We start from the raw sequence: 13,537 nt of genomic DNA on the forward strand, positions 1-13,537 counted from the left end.
CTTTGGAGGGATGGAGAGGCCCTTGAGGGCCATGTAGGTGATCGTGGCCTGGCTCTAGCCTGACATCTTGGAGGGCTGGAGACATGAGGGGCAGGACTCATGACAGCACTCCCCCCCAAGGCCCCTCTCAAGGTGGCTTTTCTGTCTGGTCCTGGTTTGGTTGGATGGTTTTGATGAAATCGTCTAAGCAAGTGAGGTGCATGAATGTACTCACAAGGCTCCCATGTCCTGTTTTGTGGACCATGCCCTTCCAGTCTACTAAGTAGTATAATTTGGATCTGACGTACTTTGAATCTAGGATGTTCTTGACTTCGAATTCTGGCTCCCCAGCGACTACTACTGGCTGAGGTGGCGTTGCTACCTGGGTCCCAGGTTGAACAGGTTTAAGCAGAGACACGTGGAGCACAGGATGAATCTGCATGTTTGACGGCAAAGCTAGTCTGACCGCCACAGGATTTATCACGGAGGTGACGGTGATTGGACCCAGGTATCTTGGACGGAAAGTTCGGGCTCCTTTAATGGACATGTGTTTAGACGCCAGCCAGACTTTGTCTCCAACTTGGTAGTTGGGGGTCTTTGCTCGGTGTTGATCAGCAAACTTCTTTTGGCGATTCTTAGCTTGAAATAGGTGTTCATCTGCCCTTTTAAAGGTTTGAGAAATGGTTGTGTGCAAGGTTTTGACTGCTGGCATTTCCAGGGTTGTAGGAACGTCCAACTCAGAAGTACGTGGGTGCCTACCATAAATGGTATAAAAGGGTGTCTGCCCAGTGCTGGTGTGTAGGGAATTATTATAAGCATATTCAGCTATCCATAATAGGTCGAACCAGCTTCCTTCAGCTTGGTGTAACATGCAACGCAGATACTGCTCGAGCGTCTGATTTGTCCTCTCAGTTTGACCATCCGTTTGGGGATGGTGACTGGTGGATAGCCGGATGCCGATCTGGGCCATAGAGCAGCATTTTCTCCAGAAGGTATATACGAATTGAGTACCTCGGTCTGAGACCAAAACTGAAGGAAACCCATGGAGTCGTACAATGCCTTCAAGAAATACCTTTGCCAGAGTGGAAGCATTTGGGAGCCCCTTAACAGGAATGAAATGTGCCATTTTTGAAAATAGGTCCACGACCACAAGAATAGTGTTAAACCTTTGACTGGGTGTTAAGTCAGTAATAAAATCGAGGGACAACGTGTGCCAGGGTGCTGGTGGGATTTCCAATGGTTGTAATAGCCCAGCCGTTTTCTGCTTGGATGACTTGTTTTGAGCACACACTCCACAAGATAGGATAAATTGCATAATGTCTTTACGCCACGTAGGCCACCAATAATTTCGTTTTACCTTGGCTAGGGTTTTAGCGATTCCGGGGTAGCCCTCGATCAAGGAATCATGATAACCGGAAATGACTTGTTCTCGTAGTTCTTGGTTTGGTAAGAATAAACAATTCCTGAAGTAGGGCAACTGATCTTTTATCATGTAATGTTCTCCTTGTGCACTCCACGCTTGTAATTGCTCCGGACTCATCAGGTTTTGGATTTCTTCATGTAATTCTTTCTGAGTTATGGTTGCTGTGATTCCTAGGAGCTTGTCACTCGGGATGATTGCTATTGGGTCAGGGGTCTGATACCCTTGCTCGTCCACCCCCATACGGGAAAGGGCATCGTCCTTCCCATTTTTCACCCCTGGTCGAAATATAATCACGCAGTCATATTCAGCAAAAAAAAGAGCCCAACATAGTTGTCGTGAGGATTGGGCCTTTGCCGTTTTTAGGTACTGGAGGTTCCGGTGGCCAGTTATTACGGTGATTGTGTGTCTGGTGCCCAAGACGTAGTGCCGCCATGCCTTGAAGGCTGACTTAATGGCCAGGATTTCTTTGTCTGTGATAGCATAATTGAGTTCAGGGGGTGTGAATTTATGCGACCAGAAGGCAGCAGGGTGTAACTGGCCCGTTTCGGGGTCCTTTTGTGAGAGAACGGCTCCCATAGCCATGCTTGAGGTGTCCGTTTCCACCAGGTATGGGAGATCAGGGCGAGGGTGGCGTAAGATTGGGGCAGATGTGAATCTTGCTTTGCGTTCCTGGAAAGCCTCCTCGGCTTCTGTTGTCCACTGGAACTTTTTGTTGCTTTTCCTTAGTAATGACGTGATGGGATGCACGATTTGTGAAAATCCTGGGATGAACCGGCGGTAGAAGTTTGCAAAACCCAACATACTTTGAACCCCCTTGAATGCATTTGGGGATGGCCAGTTCAGGATAGCATCTACCTTGTGTACATCCATTCGGATTCCATTCGGGCTGAGAATAAAGCCCAGGAATTCCACCTCGGAGACGTGGAATGAGCACTTTTCGAGCTTGGCGTAGAGCTGGTGTTGACGGAATTTCTCCAATACGGATCGGACCTGTTTAACGTGGTCCTGCTTTGATGCGGAATATGCTAGGATATCCTCGATGTACACTAGAGCACAGACATCAATCAATTCCCGTAGGACATCCTTCATGAAGTATTGAAATGGAGCAGGCGCGTTGCAAAGGCCAAAGGGCATTACTTGATATTCGTACAAGCCGTATTTGGTGCGAAAAGCGGTTTTCCATTTGTACCCCTGTTTTACGCGAACAAGGTGATATGCCCCCCTCAGGTCTAGTTTTGTGTAGATTTGGGCATCTTTGACTTGATCAAGCAATTCAGGGATCAGTGGCAGGGGGTAGCGATTTTCACGGTATTCTGGTTCAGTGCGTGATAGTCGATGCACGTTCTCAAGTCCCCCTCCTTTTTCGGTACGAAGAATAGAGGACTGGCTGCTGGAGACTTCGAGGGATGGATGAACCCGTTGGCCAGGTATTGGTCAAGATAGGCCTTCAGGTGCTGGTTTTCTGGTTCAGTGAGTGCGTAAATTCACCCACAAGGGATTTGTGCGCCGGGTGTCAGGTCGATTTGGCAATCGTATGGTCTATGCGGTGGCAGGGTATTAGCCTGTTCTTTCTGAAAGACATCTTGAAAATCCTGGTACTCAAATGGTAGGGTGCCGATTGCCACAGTCGTAAGCGTGGAGGTTCTGGTGTCTATTGGTTGTTTCTCTTGGCGATAACATGTGTGTGCGCAAGTCTCGGGAAAGGCCAATTCTTTTTCTTGCCAATCGATTCGAGGATTGTGATCTACCAACCATGGCATTCCCAAAATCAACCGGAACTGTGGTGCCTTAATGAGGTCGAAAACAATAGATTCTTGGTGTCCATCCTGGCACAGAAGGGTTAAAGCTGCAGTGCATTGGGATACTGGACCAGAAGTTATTTCCGTGCCGTCGACAGTGGTAACAGTGTCGGTGGTTGATTTTGGGCATGAACCTCAAATTGTGCGTACCTTCTGCCCCCCGAAAACCCATGCACTGCCCCCAAACGAAGACACATGCGTAATGCTCAATGTGAAAAAACCTTCAGCAAAAAGGCGCAGCACTGGATTCAACTGGCCTTGGAACTTGTAACGGCTGTGGGTATTGCGGGGGAACCAACGACCAAGCCATAGCATCCAACCCAAATTCAGCAATTGGCTGTGGAACTTTAGAAACACTAAGTGTTTAAATTACCTTCTTGCCACCCATTCCCCGCTGTAACGCTCACCTGGTATCCACGGGGACATCACTCAGCCTGTTCTGGCCTCTTACGACCTCAAACCCTTCCCTGGAGGCTCTTCCACTGGAGACTGGGCCTGAAACACAGGATTGGTAGAGTTTAACTCCCTATTGTCTCTGTGTGCTTGAACCCCTTCTTCCCCGGGGTCCAACCCTTCCCTTTGATCCACAGCTCACCTTGTTTTCTTGGATAGTGTGCTCTCCGTCCTGCTTTCAGCGCAGGGGCGCGTTGATTGAGGCGGGCTCGTTGCTGCCTAGTTACTTCACTGGCAAGAGTCCGACAGGTAAGTATAATGAGTCTTTTGAACAGTTCTCTAACTTAATTCCTTTCCTTCCTTAGATGATGGCCGGCGTCCAGGGATTGCGGCGTGCTGCTGACATGAGTAGCGTTGAAGGTGAGTGAGAGCGCGATGCGCGATGCACCCCTTTCGTATTTGCATTGAGTTCTTTTTCTGTGTCTTTTAGGTGCCGCGACGTTTTCAGCGTGGATGCCGGTTATGAAGAACAAATGCGGTGGGTAAGCGTGGTATGCAGCACCTCTAGATGGGGGAAAGCCCTCCCACTTACTTCACCAGGCCCCCAACAACATTCTGGAGGGGTCAGAAATCCAAATTTGTCAAGTTTCCAAAAGCTCCCTGAAAAGCAAGCAAAAAACCCTTACATTGTTTTGGTTTCCTCATTTATGTCATGGTTACCAAAACTCTAGGATTATGCACAAAGTGCTTAAGGGCACATAGCCTGTCTATGGCCAGATGTTTGAGCCTTCCACAATGTCATGGTGAGCTAAGGCATGTAGAAACCATGCCCAAGAAAACACAGCATGTGAAACCTCTCTACCTACTCTCCTAAACCCCGAAACAGCCATTAAATGCCAGGTTCTATAAATGGGAATGCTGGGAGGAAATATGGGCACTTTTAAGTAGGGGTGGGATTTCGACCAACACTTCCTTTGGAGCAGAGGCCCAGTGCGGCCTTCCTGGAGGTTCCTGAGTCCTACTACATCCTTTAAGGTAATGGTTATATTGAAGTGATTCCATCACAGCGGCTGACCCAGCTGTCAACGGCCCATCGCCCAAGTGAAAGACCCGAGCTAAGCATGGGTCCTTTTACGCACGCGGCAGTGCCATAACCAGCAGGGTTGACCTGCGGCAGAGGTGTATATCGTGATTAGCACCTGTGTAGTTTCCCAAGTGGGTGCCAAGGGTGTTCAACCAACAAAAAAAAGTGAGAAAACCCATGGTAAATCATAAAGTTCCTTAAAGTAATCATTCAATTTCCCATCACCTATTGGGTTAATTAAATACCCCAATTGACTGACAAATGAATTAATAATAATCTTCTGAAAATTGACTGCCTCATTCTTATTTAATATCCTAGCATTTCCTCGCTATCAGCCTGACAAATGCTAAACTGTTACACCTTTAACCAATTTTGAAGGATTGTTTATAGTACCTAAGGAAATTAATTTTTGTCCGGTTCTATGTTGGATTCTTACTCGATAGATCTGAGATTCCCGCTCAATTCCCTCATGTGTTAATTGGTCATATTTACAAACTAATTTAGAACCCTCACTGGCTAGATTCGGTCTCATAGGTCCTCTGCTAATTGTACGATCTGAAAAAAGGGATATAAAGTTAGTAGAGCATGTCGCTCATTGAAATCTACCTGACAATGAGTCAAGAAATGTGGAAAGGTCTTGATTAAAAAACGTTCATGGTAAATGGGTTCCACCACACAGGGTTTCCACTCTTATTTACCTCGAGACCCACTGGACCTGTATATTTATATATCTTTTAAAAAACAGTTAAGGTTAAACCAACAAAAATGTAAAGCCAACAAACAGTGGAAACAGAAATGTTAAGGTTACAACCTAATGTCCTGTGTATGCACAATTAAAAAGATATAACAACTAAATTAAACATTATGGTAACCTTAACTCACCCTTGTTTTCTTTCTAATGCTTTTTTTCTCGTATAAATGATATGTTTTGTAGCGATAGAGATGTAGTGTTTGCTTTGGTATGGTTTACATGTTTGGCTTTTCAATTAAGTTTGTAAATACACGTTGTATTGAATGTAATGTGTGCTACATTAGCGTTTGCATGTTCTGGTTTATGATGTATGTGTTATGTTAATTCATTTTTGTAATCATACATGATATATTGTAAACGTGTCGTAAATGCATAGCATTAGTTCTTTTAGACATTTTTTTAATCATTTTTGATTTTAATTTTATTCATCATTTTAATGTAAATTCATTCTTGTGTCAGTACGCATTTGGCACAGAAGTAGGCACATTTCCTTTTTAGAAAGGCTCAGGACTCTAGGCTTCGTGGAGTCACATGTCTTTTTGATAATACTCACTTCTATTACCGAAACACAAGCAGTGTATACCTACAAAGTACATATATGTGCCTAATAAAACTTTTGGTCTTTCTTATTTTTTAGGCTGTAAAGTTTGAACCATATCACGACAGTGCCTTGGCCAGGTTTCTTCTTAAAAGAGGATTACGCGTAAGTAGTTTATTTGAGAATCCCAATTACTCCCCAATGATTGTTTTGCTGTCAGTTGTAAACACGGTTTCTCTTACAAACAAAACGCCAAGCTGTTACTGTTGGTTCATAAAGTACCCCACAGCCTAGAGCCATCTATTTTCCACAATCTCAAACTGTTTACATACCATTATTATCTAACTCCTGAATTTTAAAGCCTAGATTCACAATCAAACATAGCATGGTAAACCAAACAGGAATTCACATGAGTACAACGTTTAGTAATACGTGTTGATACTTTACATACCACCTTTCTTCCAATTGAAACATATAACAACTGGTTTCCAATTTTGAATGGCAAGCACCTGAAGTTTAAGGTGCAAAACGTGGTCCCGATATTCCTATCAAGTAATGGATGCCCTTTGCATGTGCATTTTTGCATGCAATCCTGATATGGATCCCACAATGGGTTGTTTTGTTTTTGCAGTGTAGTGAAGTGCGTGCGGCCTGTTGTGCTATAGAGTTATGGTTGTGTTTAGTTTCGAGTTTGAGAGATGTATGCAGAGGGATGAGTTTTTTTCTTTTTGGTCGGGTTGGTTAGTGACGATGCTTTATCGTACCCCCCTCAGTATTGGCCGCCTGCAGCACATAACCCTGCCAGTGTCGTACATTGTGGTGTGCTATAATCCCACCCCCCACTATTTCTGTGCAGAGGTGTGGGTCTTTAAAGGCTATTTAGTGGTGATTGGTTTTAGAAGTAAATTTTAACACGCACTGCCAAAAGTAAATTTAATCCGGTAGTGAACAGCCGACACGTGTTTCGACCTAGCAGGTCGTTCTGAAGGCTGTGTAATATATGTATTAAGCAAAAGATCGATAACGACAGGCGTTTCAAAATAGGCAAAGGATGGACAAAGAAACAGAAAGCAATTCAACAAATTGGTTATCAAGTGTATATATAGTCCATTAGTGATCAACATAAGTATTGTGAATCAAAAACAAAGACAAAAATTGAAGCAAAAGGAGTAGGTTATCAAGCCATATGGCAAATAATAATGTAAATGCAACATACCGCAGAGCGGGGGTTAGGTTTGGGGGTTATGGAAGGCGCACATCAAAAACAAACAGAAAAAGACAGAGAAAGCCAATGAACTTAACATTCAAATGGAAAATCCATCAGTAACACACATCTCCTTTAGAAAAGAAAATGCACCTCATTTGCCCCAAAGTCACTTTGTTAGGAAGGATGTACAGGTCTACAGGGGTAAACAAATTAGTATTGATAGGCTCAAGGACGTTGTGCTTAGGGGTTTGTGAAAATTACGACCTGAAAGATAATAAAAGAGACCATTACCACACCTGTCTAATGTATGTGCAGCAAAGTGAAGCACCTATGTGGGCATGCTGTTACTAACATGCACCTCGTTTCACTGATGTGGGCTTACCCTGATTACAGAAGTAGAGCGTAAGTACCTGTTGGTCCAAGAGCAAGGAAAAGGGAAAAAAAGCAAATAGTAAGAACATTTTTTACATACTGCTGATTGATTAGTGCTATTGAGTCAAAAAAGGAATTACAAGTAGCAATGAATCATACCATGTAATAGTGTTGTCAGGAAAAAGACTTCAAATAGCCACTGTACATCAATGAATGGAGAAAAGTTGGTCACAAAACCACCAAACATCAGTTTGAATCTTTCTGATGAGTCTCTGTCTGGATCAAAAAGCAAAAAAGGAAAAGCGAGAAACAGCATCAGTCTCCTAAATGGTCAGAGATAGGAACAACGAGAGAGACATGGCAACAAATGCGTCAGAAAACCAAATAATTTACTGTGTAAGCAAATCCTTACCATTTGGTGTGGCGACGAATAGCTTGTCTCGTAGATGCAGAAAATAAAGTTATCTCTGGTAATCGGTTTATCGTCAAGTCGAGTAGAGGAGCGAATGCAGTGCCTGTTTAAAAACAGAGGCAGAGTGCACAGTATAAGATAAATGCTTGGGTAAGCTCAAGCATTGAAAACAGGGCAAAGGGATATGCAATTCCCAAAGAATACAAAATGAACATGTCGCTGACGGTGTGGGGATCAGCACGAATCAGGCTCATCTTTAATGGCGTCTTGGTGGTGATAACTTCTCCAACCCCGTGTTCAGCCTAATTGTTGTCTACATGACTTTTCCGCTGGCATATCCCTATGTGCAGCAGCCATTGCCTCCACAGGCCCCTTGAGGAGCGGAACATTGTGGAAAATTGTATGATGGTGACCCACAGGTACATCAGTGCTAATGTTGGGTGTCCCATGGAATTATCACTTTTTACAACATGAGCCCCAATCCCAGCAATTCTTAATGCAGTAATCCTCATACAAAAAGTGTTATTTGTGTTCCAGAGCTGATGAAGCTAGACATCACTGCAGTAGGAAAATGAGAGAACCATCCTTTAGCTTACACATGGGTCCTTTTTTCTAATTCCCCTTTTTGTTCAATGAGGTGTAAATGCATATAAAGAAAGGTATATTAATGGTTTTACATCTCATTGAACACCCTAGGGATTTTCAAGTATTTGGCGGGTGGAGTGTGAGCATGGAACAAGATCGGACGTTCTTGCCACCTGCAGCTTGTCACACTAAATACATTTTTGCCAGCATCTGATTTTGATGTTCACGAGAATGCATTGGATCCATGTTCCTTAAAAGCATAAATCGCACAGAAGGGACCTTTTATGTTTGAACTTAGGTGCAGGCAGGTCCCCTACCTGCAATTGTAGTCGTTTTCACTCTGGAGTGCAAATTTTAGTTGTATAAAGAAAAACAAAATTGCCTTTACGCCTTCCTTTTGCACTTCGCAGTACAAATTGAGCAAATGCGGCCTGACATTTATACATTTCAGACAGAATTTACAATGGATTCCTATGGAATCTTCTTGCTTTTTGCTGTTGTAAATAGGAGTCATAATCCGTCTGAATCCACAGCATTTGCACCAGCATGAAAATGTCATGCTGCCGAAAATTCTTGTGCATTTGTTTGACAGAGATTGGAAAGGGCAGATTGGAAAGATGATGGCAGTGGCAGAAATCGTGATTCTGTTCCTTTCTAGCGCTTCAACATATAAGCAAATGTAAATGTGGAGCAGAGTAAAAATCAAGTGTAAGATGAAGCATTCCACAGGAAACCATCAACATGCCTCCCGCCATGCACTTGCATGGCAGGAGGGCTTTACGATCGTTTGAACTACGAAGTGTAAACAATGCATAGAATCCTGGGTCTTTGTGGATTTCTGTTCATTGCTGGTTTTCACAGTTAAATCTAAAGTGCACAGAGGAGACCGCACTGCACGTAGCTGTACACGTCTACACCACCCCAGTGCAATTAGCAGTGAATCCCACAATGTTTTATTCAGAAATGTGTATAATTCCAGGCTACCTTCCTGCCCATTACTTGCAAAGGAGTCATCTATCTTCTAGATTTCTTTGCCAAGCAATAGCATACAGCATACTTTTACAAATGATTGCACCAGAAACCGTTGCCTATATAATGTCATTTAATGTAAAGTAGCCTTGTATGCAGCCTTTCCAGGCATGTTTGGTGATCTCGCTGCACCTGGCCCATAAGCAAAGGGGAATGGGGTTGTGTGACGATCCTCCGATGACGTCACTTCTCCCCCGAGGGGATCCCCTTTCCATGAGGTTAGGGTCGCAAATCAATAGTTCCCGTAGTGGTGGTAACATGTGGGAGGACCACCTGGGGATGCTCCTTTAACTCCCGACCCCACAGCATAGTAACAACACCCAAATCTTCTCTATCTAGGATACAGTCTGACACCATATGTTACTGTAAACTGTCAGACAATCTCGTTGTAATGAGTACACGGACAAAGAAGAACTCAAGCACATTACAATTGACTAAGAAGAGTGCTCCACCAGCAGTTGTCAACTGAACTGACGTTACACGGGGGCAGTTCCTGGGGCAGCTCCTGCAATTTAAACTAAACATCAATGAAGTACTTGGTTCTGTTCTGTTCTGAATCCCAAAGGAGAACCCAGCGAGCGAGGATGCCATCGAGAAGCCCACAAGGTTGGAGCTGGGCTTTTTGAGTCTGCAGCGAGGCAACTCTCAAGTGTAGTGGAGACAAGCAGAGGAACGCCCAGCCTGCGTCTTGCGTGTCGGTTGGGAGCCGATGCACTTGAAGTAGAAACATTGAGAGGTGATGGCATTACATGTCATCAGTGGACCGTGCAGTCCGAGAAATGTACAGAGACGGCCTACTCTGACCTTCTGCGGAGCCGCGTAGGTGACTGTTTGGGGAGCATGACCTGTAATGTGGACTGTCCAATCCGGAACTTGGTCAGAGACCACCAGCAAGGTACGACTTAGATTCATCCCCTGGTTTTATTTTGTGGCACGTTTTGAAGAACATTATTTGCCCAAAAAAAATATGGGGCTGGGCATATAAGGGGTAGGGTCGGGTGGTGTATAGGGATACATGATTGTGGAGAAGGGATTAAGGGGGCCTCCCAAATGAAAAAAAGAATTAGATGATTTTTTTCAGCAAACATTTTTCAGCAAGAAGTGCAGCAAAAATAAAACGGTTGAAGAATGAACATAGAGCCACCCGCAGTACCTGGCTGCGAGGACAAGCGGGCCTACGCAGAGAAGCAGAAGTAGATGGCGGAAGAACAAACCCATGACCCCTAGTGAAACCGGTGAAGCATTCCCAGAGAGAAGGTAACAGAAATAACAATACATTCAGGAGTTGGCTGGGAAAGTTTGACACTGTGAGTCGAGAAGCAGAAGAAGTATAAGAAGAAGTGAAAGTAGTGAAGAACATTGTACACCAATTCTTCTGGCTGTTCCACAAGGGTGTGGTACTGTAGAATCTAAGAGGAATCAAGGAACCTCTTCATCATCCCAGTGGGGGCAAGGATACCAAGACAGAAACAGTGGAGAATGGAAGAAGCCCTTGGAGGGAGCTACAAGAACTGTTAAAGAAGTTGCAGATCAGATAGCATGTAAGAGGCTTACACAGAGCTAGGGATTACACTAGGAGAAGGGAGTCATTCTCCTGGGTTTTAGAAATAATTATTTTTTCTTATATTCGTTTTTCTATTTAAGTGGTAGGGACAGAATAGGGGTTTGGACTTGAACCGTGAACCTTTGATTTGAACTACACAGACGTCCTGACTGTCCAAGCTTTAGTTTGTTTGAGGTAGGGAAACTACCTCTAGTTAGGGATATATAGGTTTATTCACTAAAGAAATAAAGGTCTATTACAATCAGTAAGCCACTGTTTGGTCAGACTACTCATTCCATGCTGCCACAGTTGTTCGTGTGATAGAGAGGCAGATGTGAAACCGGTGATGTTGATAAGTGCAGGTCAGAAGTGCCCAGGTCCTGAGATCTGCTCTGGCTCTATGTGCGTGGTTTAGGAATATGTTTATCCAAAGAGGAATCCCCATGGTCGGATACATAAAAATGCTCTGGGTCTGTGTTTGCTGCTGATGTGTTCAGGGGGCGGGTGGGCCTAAGAGGTGAGCTTCCATATAGCTCGATTAACTTTGTTGTGGTAAAGGAAAGGCATGGTATGTGTGTGTATTGTGTAGTGGTAGGAGATTTTAGAGAGGAGCCAGTTAGAGGGGAGTAGGCAAACAAGGGGTATATATAGTGGGAGGAAACAAATACTGTTCCATCAGGGAGTGATATAATTAGCCTTATCAAGGGAATTATTAGGTCTGTCTTTTAGATGCTTTGGTGCTATTCATTCGATTACATTTCAGTTGTTTTGAGTTTAGATGGTAATGCAGCAATAGATCTAGCTATGCAACTATTAATGTACATGTGCAAACAATGTACATGTTCTATTTATGCATGCAATATGTAATCAAGTTCTGCAGCAAATTAATAGAGTTATGCAACAATAATCTACATGTGAAACAATCCAGGCAACCAAAGTGTGAAGTACAGTTGGGCAGAATTTAATCTATTTATGAAGCAATAGATTTAGATATGCAACAGTTAATCTATTTATGCAATGGCAAGTATAGCTATGCTATATCAATCTGCATATAAAATCAATTAATGTAGGCAATCAATGATCAAAGTACAATTGGCCCACTGATCTAACTATGCAACAGTCGATCCAGCTATGCAACAATTCATCTAAACTGAAACAAGTAAACTGGATAAAAAGTGCAAAGTACAGTAGGACAACACATAACCCAGAAATTCAGAAATTGATCAAACTATCCAGCAATTGGTCTACAAATACAACAGTTAATATAGCTATGCAGTAATTGATCTGGCTATGCAAATAACTGATATAGCTATTGTGACCAAGTTCCCTGACTGGTTTTGGGAACAACCAACGGCGTGGCCAAAGGGGTGACCAAAGAGTCTTGTGCCTCCCCAATCTCAGGTTAGATGGACCTGTACGTGGTATGTCTAAGATCTCCTGGTCACTCTCATTTGGGCCTTTGCACTTGGCAGGGGAGTGCCACTCATCTCACTGACATCCATTGGATCTAGAAGAGGAGGCCCATGAGCATAGGCATATCTTGGATTACCAAAGGGTGGGAGCTTGATTACTGTTGTTGTGGTAAAGGAAATGTAAGGTATGTGTGTGTGTGTTGTGCAGTGGTAGGAGATTGTATCACTATGAGTGTGCATAGAGACAAGGCACCCATGTAGCCTATACATAACTCTGCAGTAGTAGTTCCAATAGGAAAAAAGGACACCAACACGCACTCAATAGAACATATACGTCTGCTATCATTTGACTGCAGGGTCGCTTGACACATCTGTGTACCCACCAAGAGCAAGAGCCCAGCTTCTGAACAGTATTCCAAGCAATATTCCAAGCAGGCCCAATCCACTGCATTTGGATGGTACTCTGAAGAGGAGGTTGTGGAGCATAACAAGCATGCAGAGGATAGTGTCGGAGGAATGACAGCCAGAGGAGAAAAACGCAGAAAGTTGGGGAAGGTCCAGAGAGGAGAGATCATGTTTAGAATGCCAAGCGAGAAGGTCATATGGAGGAGGTGATAGCCTCAGAAAAAGGCTGGTGGGATGATAATATCTGTAACAAAGTGGCAGAAGAAGGTGGTGATATCAGACCAAGAGTGGTATGAGAGGGGAGAACATCAAGGGAAAGATGGTGGAATGAGGTGGTAATATCAGAAGAAGTGTGAAAGGAGGAAAAGATAACATCAGAACAATGGTAGTAGGAAAAAGTGGTGACAACACTGTAAAAGTAGCAGGAGGGAGTGGTGACATCTGGGGGAGAGTGCTATGATGAGATGGTGGGATGTGGTCATAATATTTGGAAAAAAGTGACCAGAGGAAGCAGTGACATGTGAAGAAAAGTGGCAGGGGGAGGTGGTGATACCAGAGTAAGGTGATACAAAGAAATTATAAGAGACATTGGAGGGAGGAGATAG

The 13,537-nt window shown here is 43.8% G+C and overlaps 1 protein-coding gene across 1 annotated transcript in view; it reads left to right on the top strand.

Moving 5' to 3' along the window:
- Positions 1–13,537, top strand: part of PIK3CG (phosphatidylinositol-4,5-bisphosphate 3-kinase catalytic subunit gamma) — a 380,321-nt gene that overhangs the window by 41,199 nt on the left and 325,585 nt on the right. The window contains exon 3 of the mRNA XM_069629131.1: positions 6,067–6,132. Within this exon, the coding sequence (XP_069485232.1) occupies positions 6,067–6,132 (66 nt within the window). The remainder of the gene's footprint in view (positions 1–6,066; positions 6,133–13,537) is intronic.

This window comes from Ambystoma mexicanum, chromosome 12 (genome assembly GCF_040938575.1).
Source record: "Ambystoma mexicanum isolate Mex_15411 chromosome 12, UKY_AmexF1_1, whole genome shotgun sequence".
In the NCBI taxonomy this organism is placed as follows: domain Eukaryota; kingdom Metazoa; phylum Chordata; class Amphibia; order Caudata; family Ambystomatidae; genus Ambystoma; species Ambystoma mexicanum.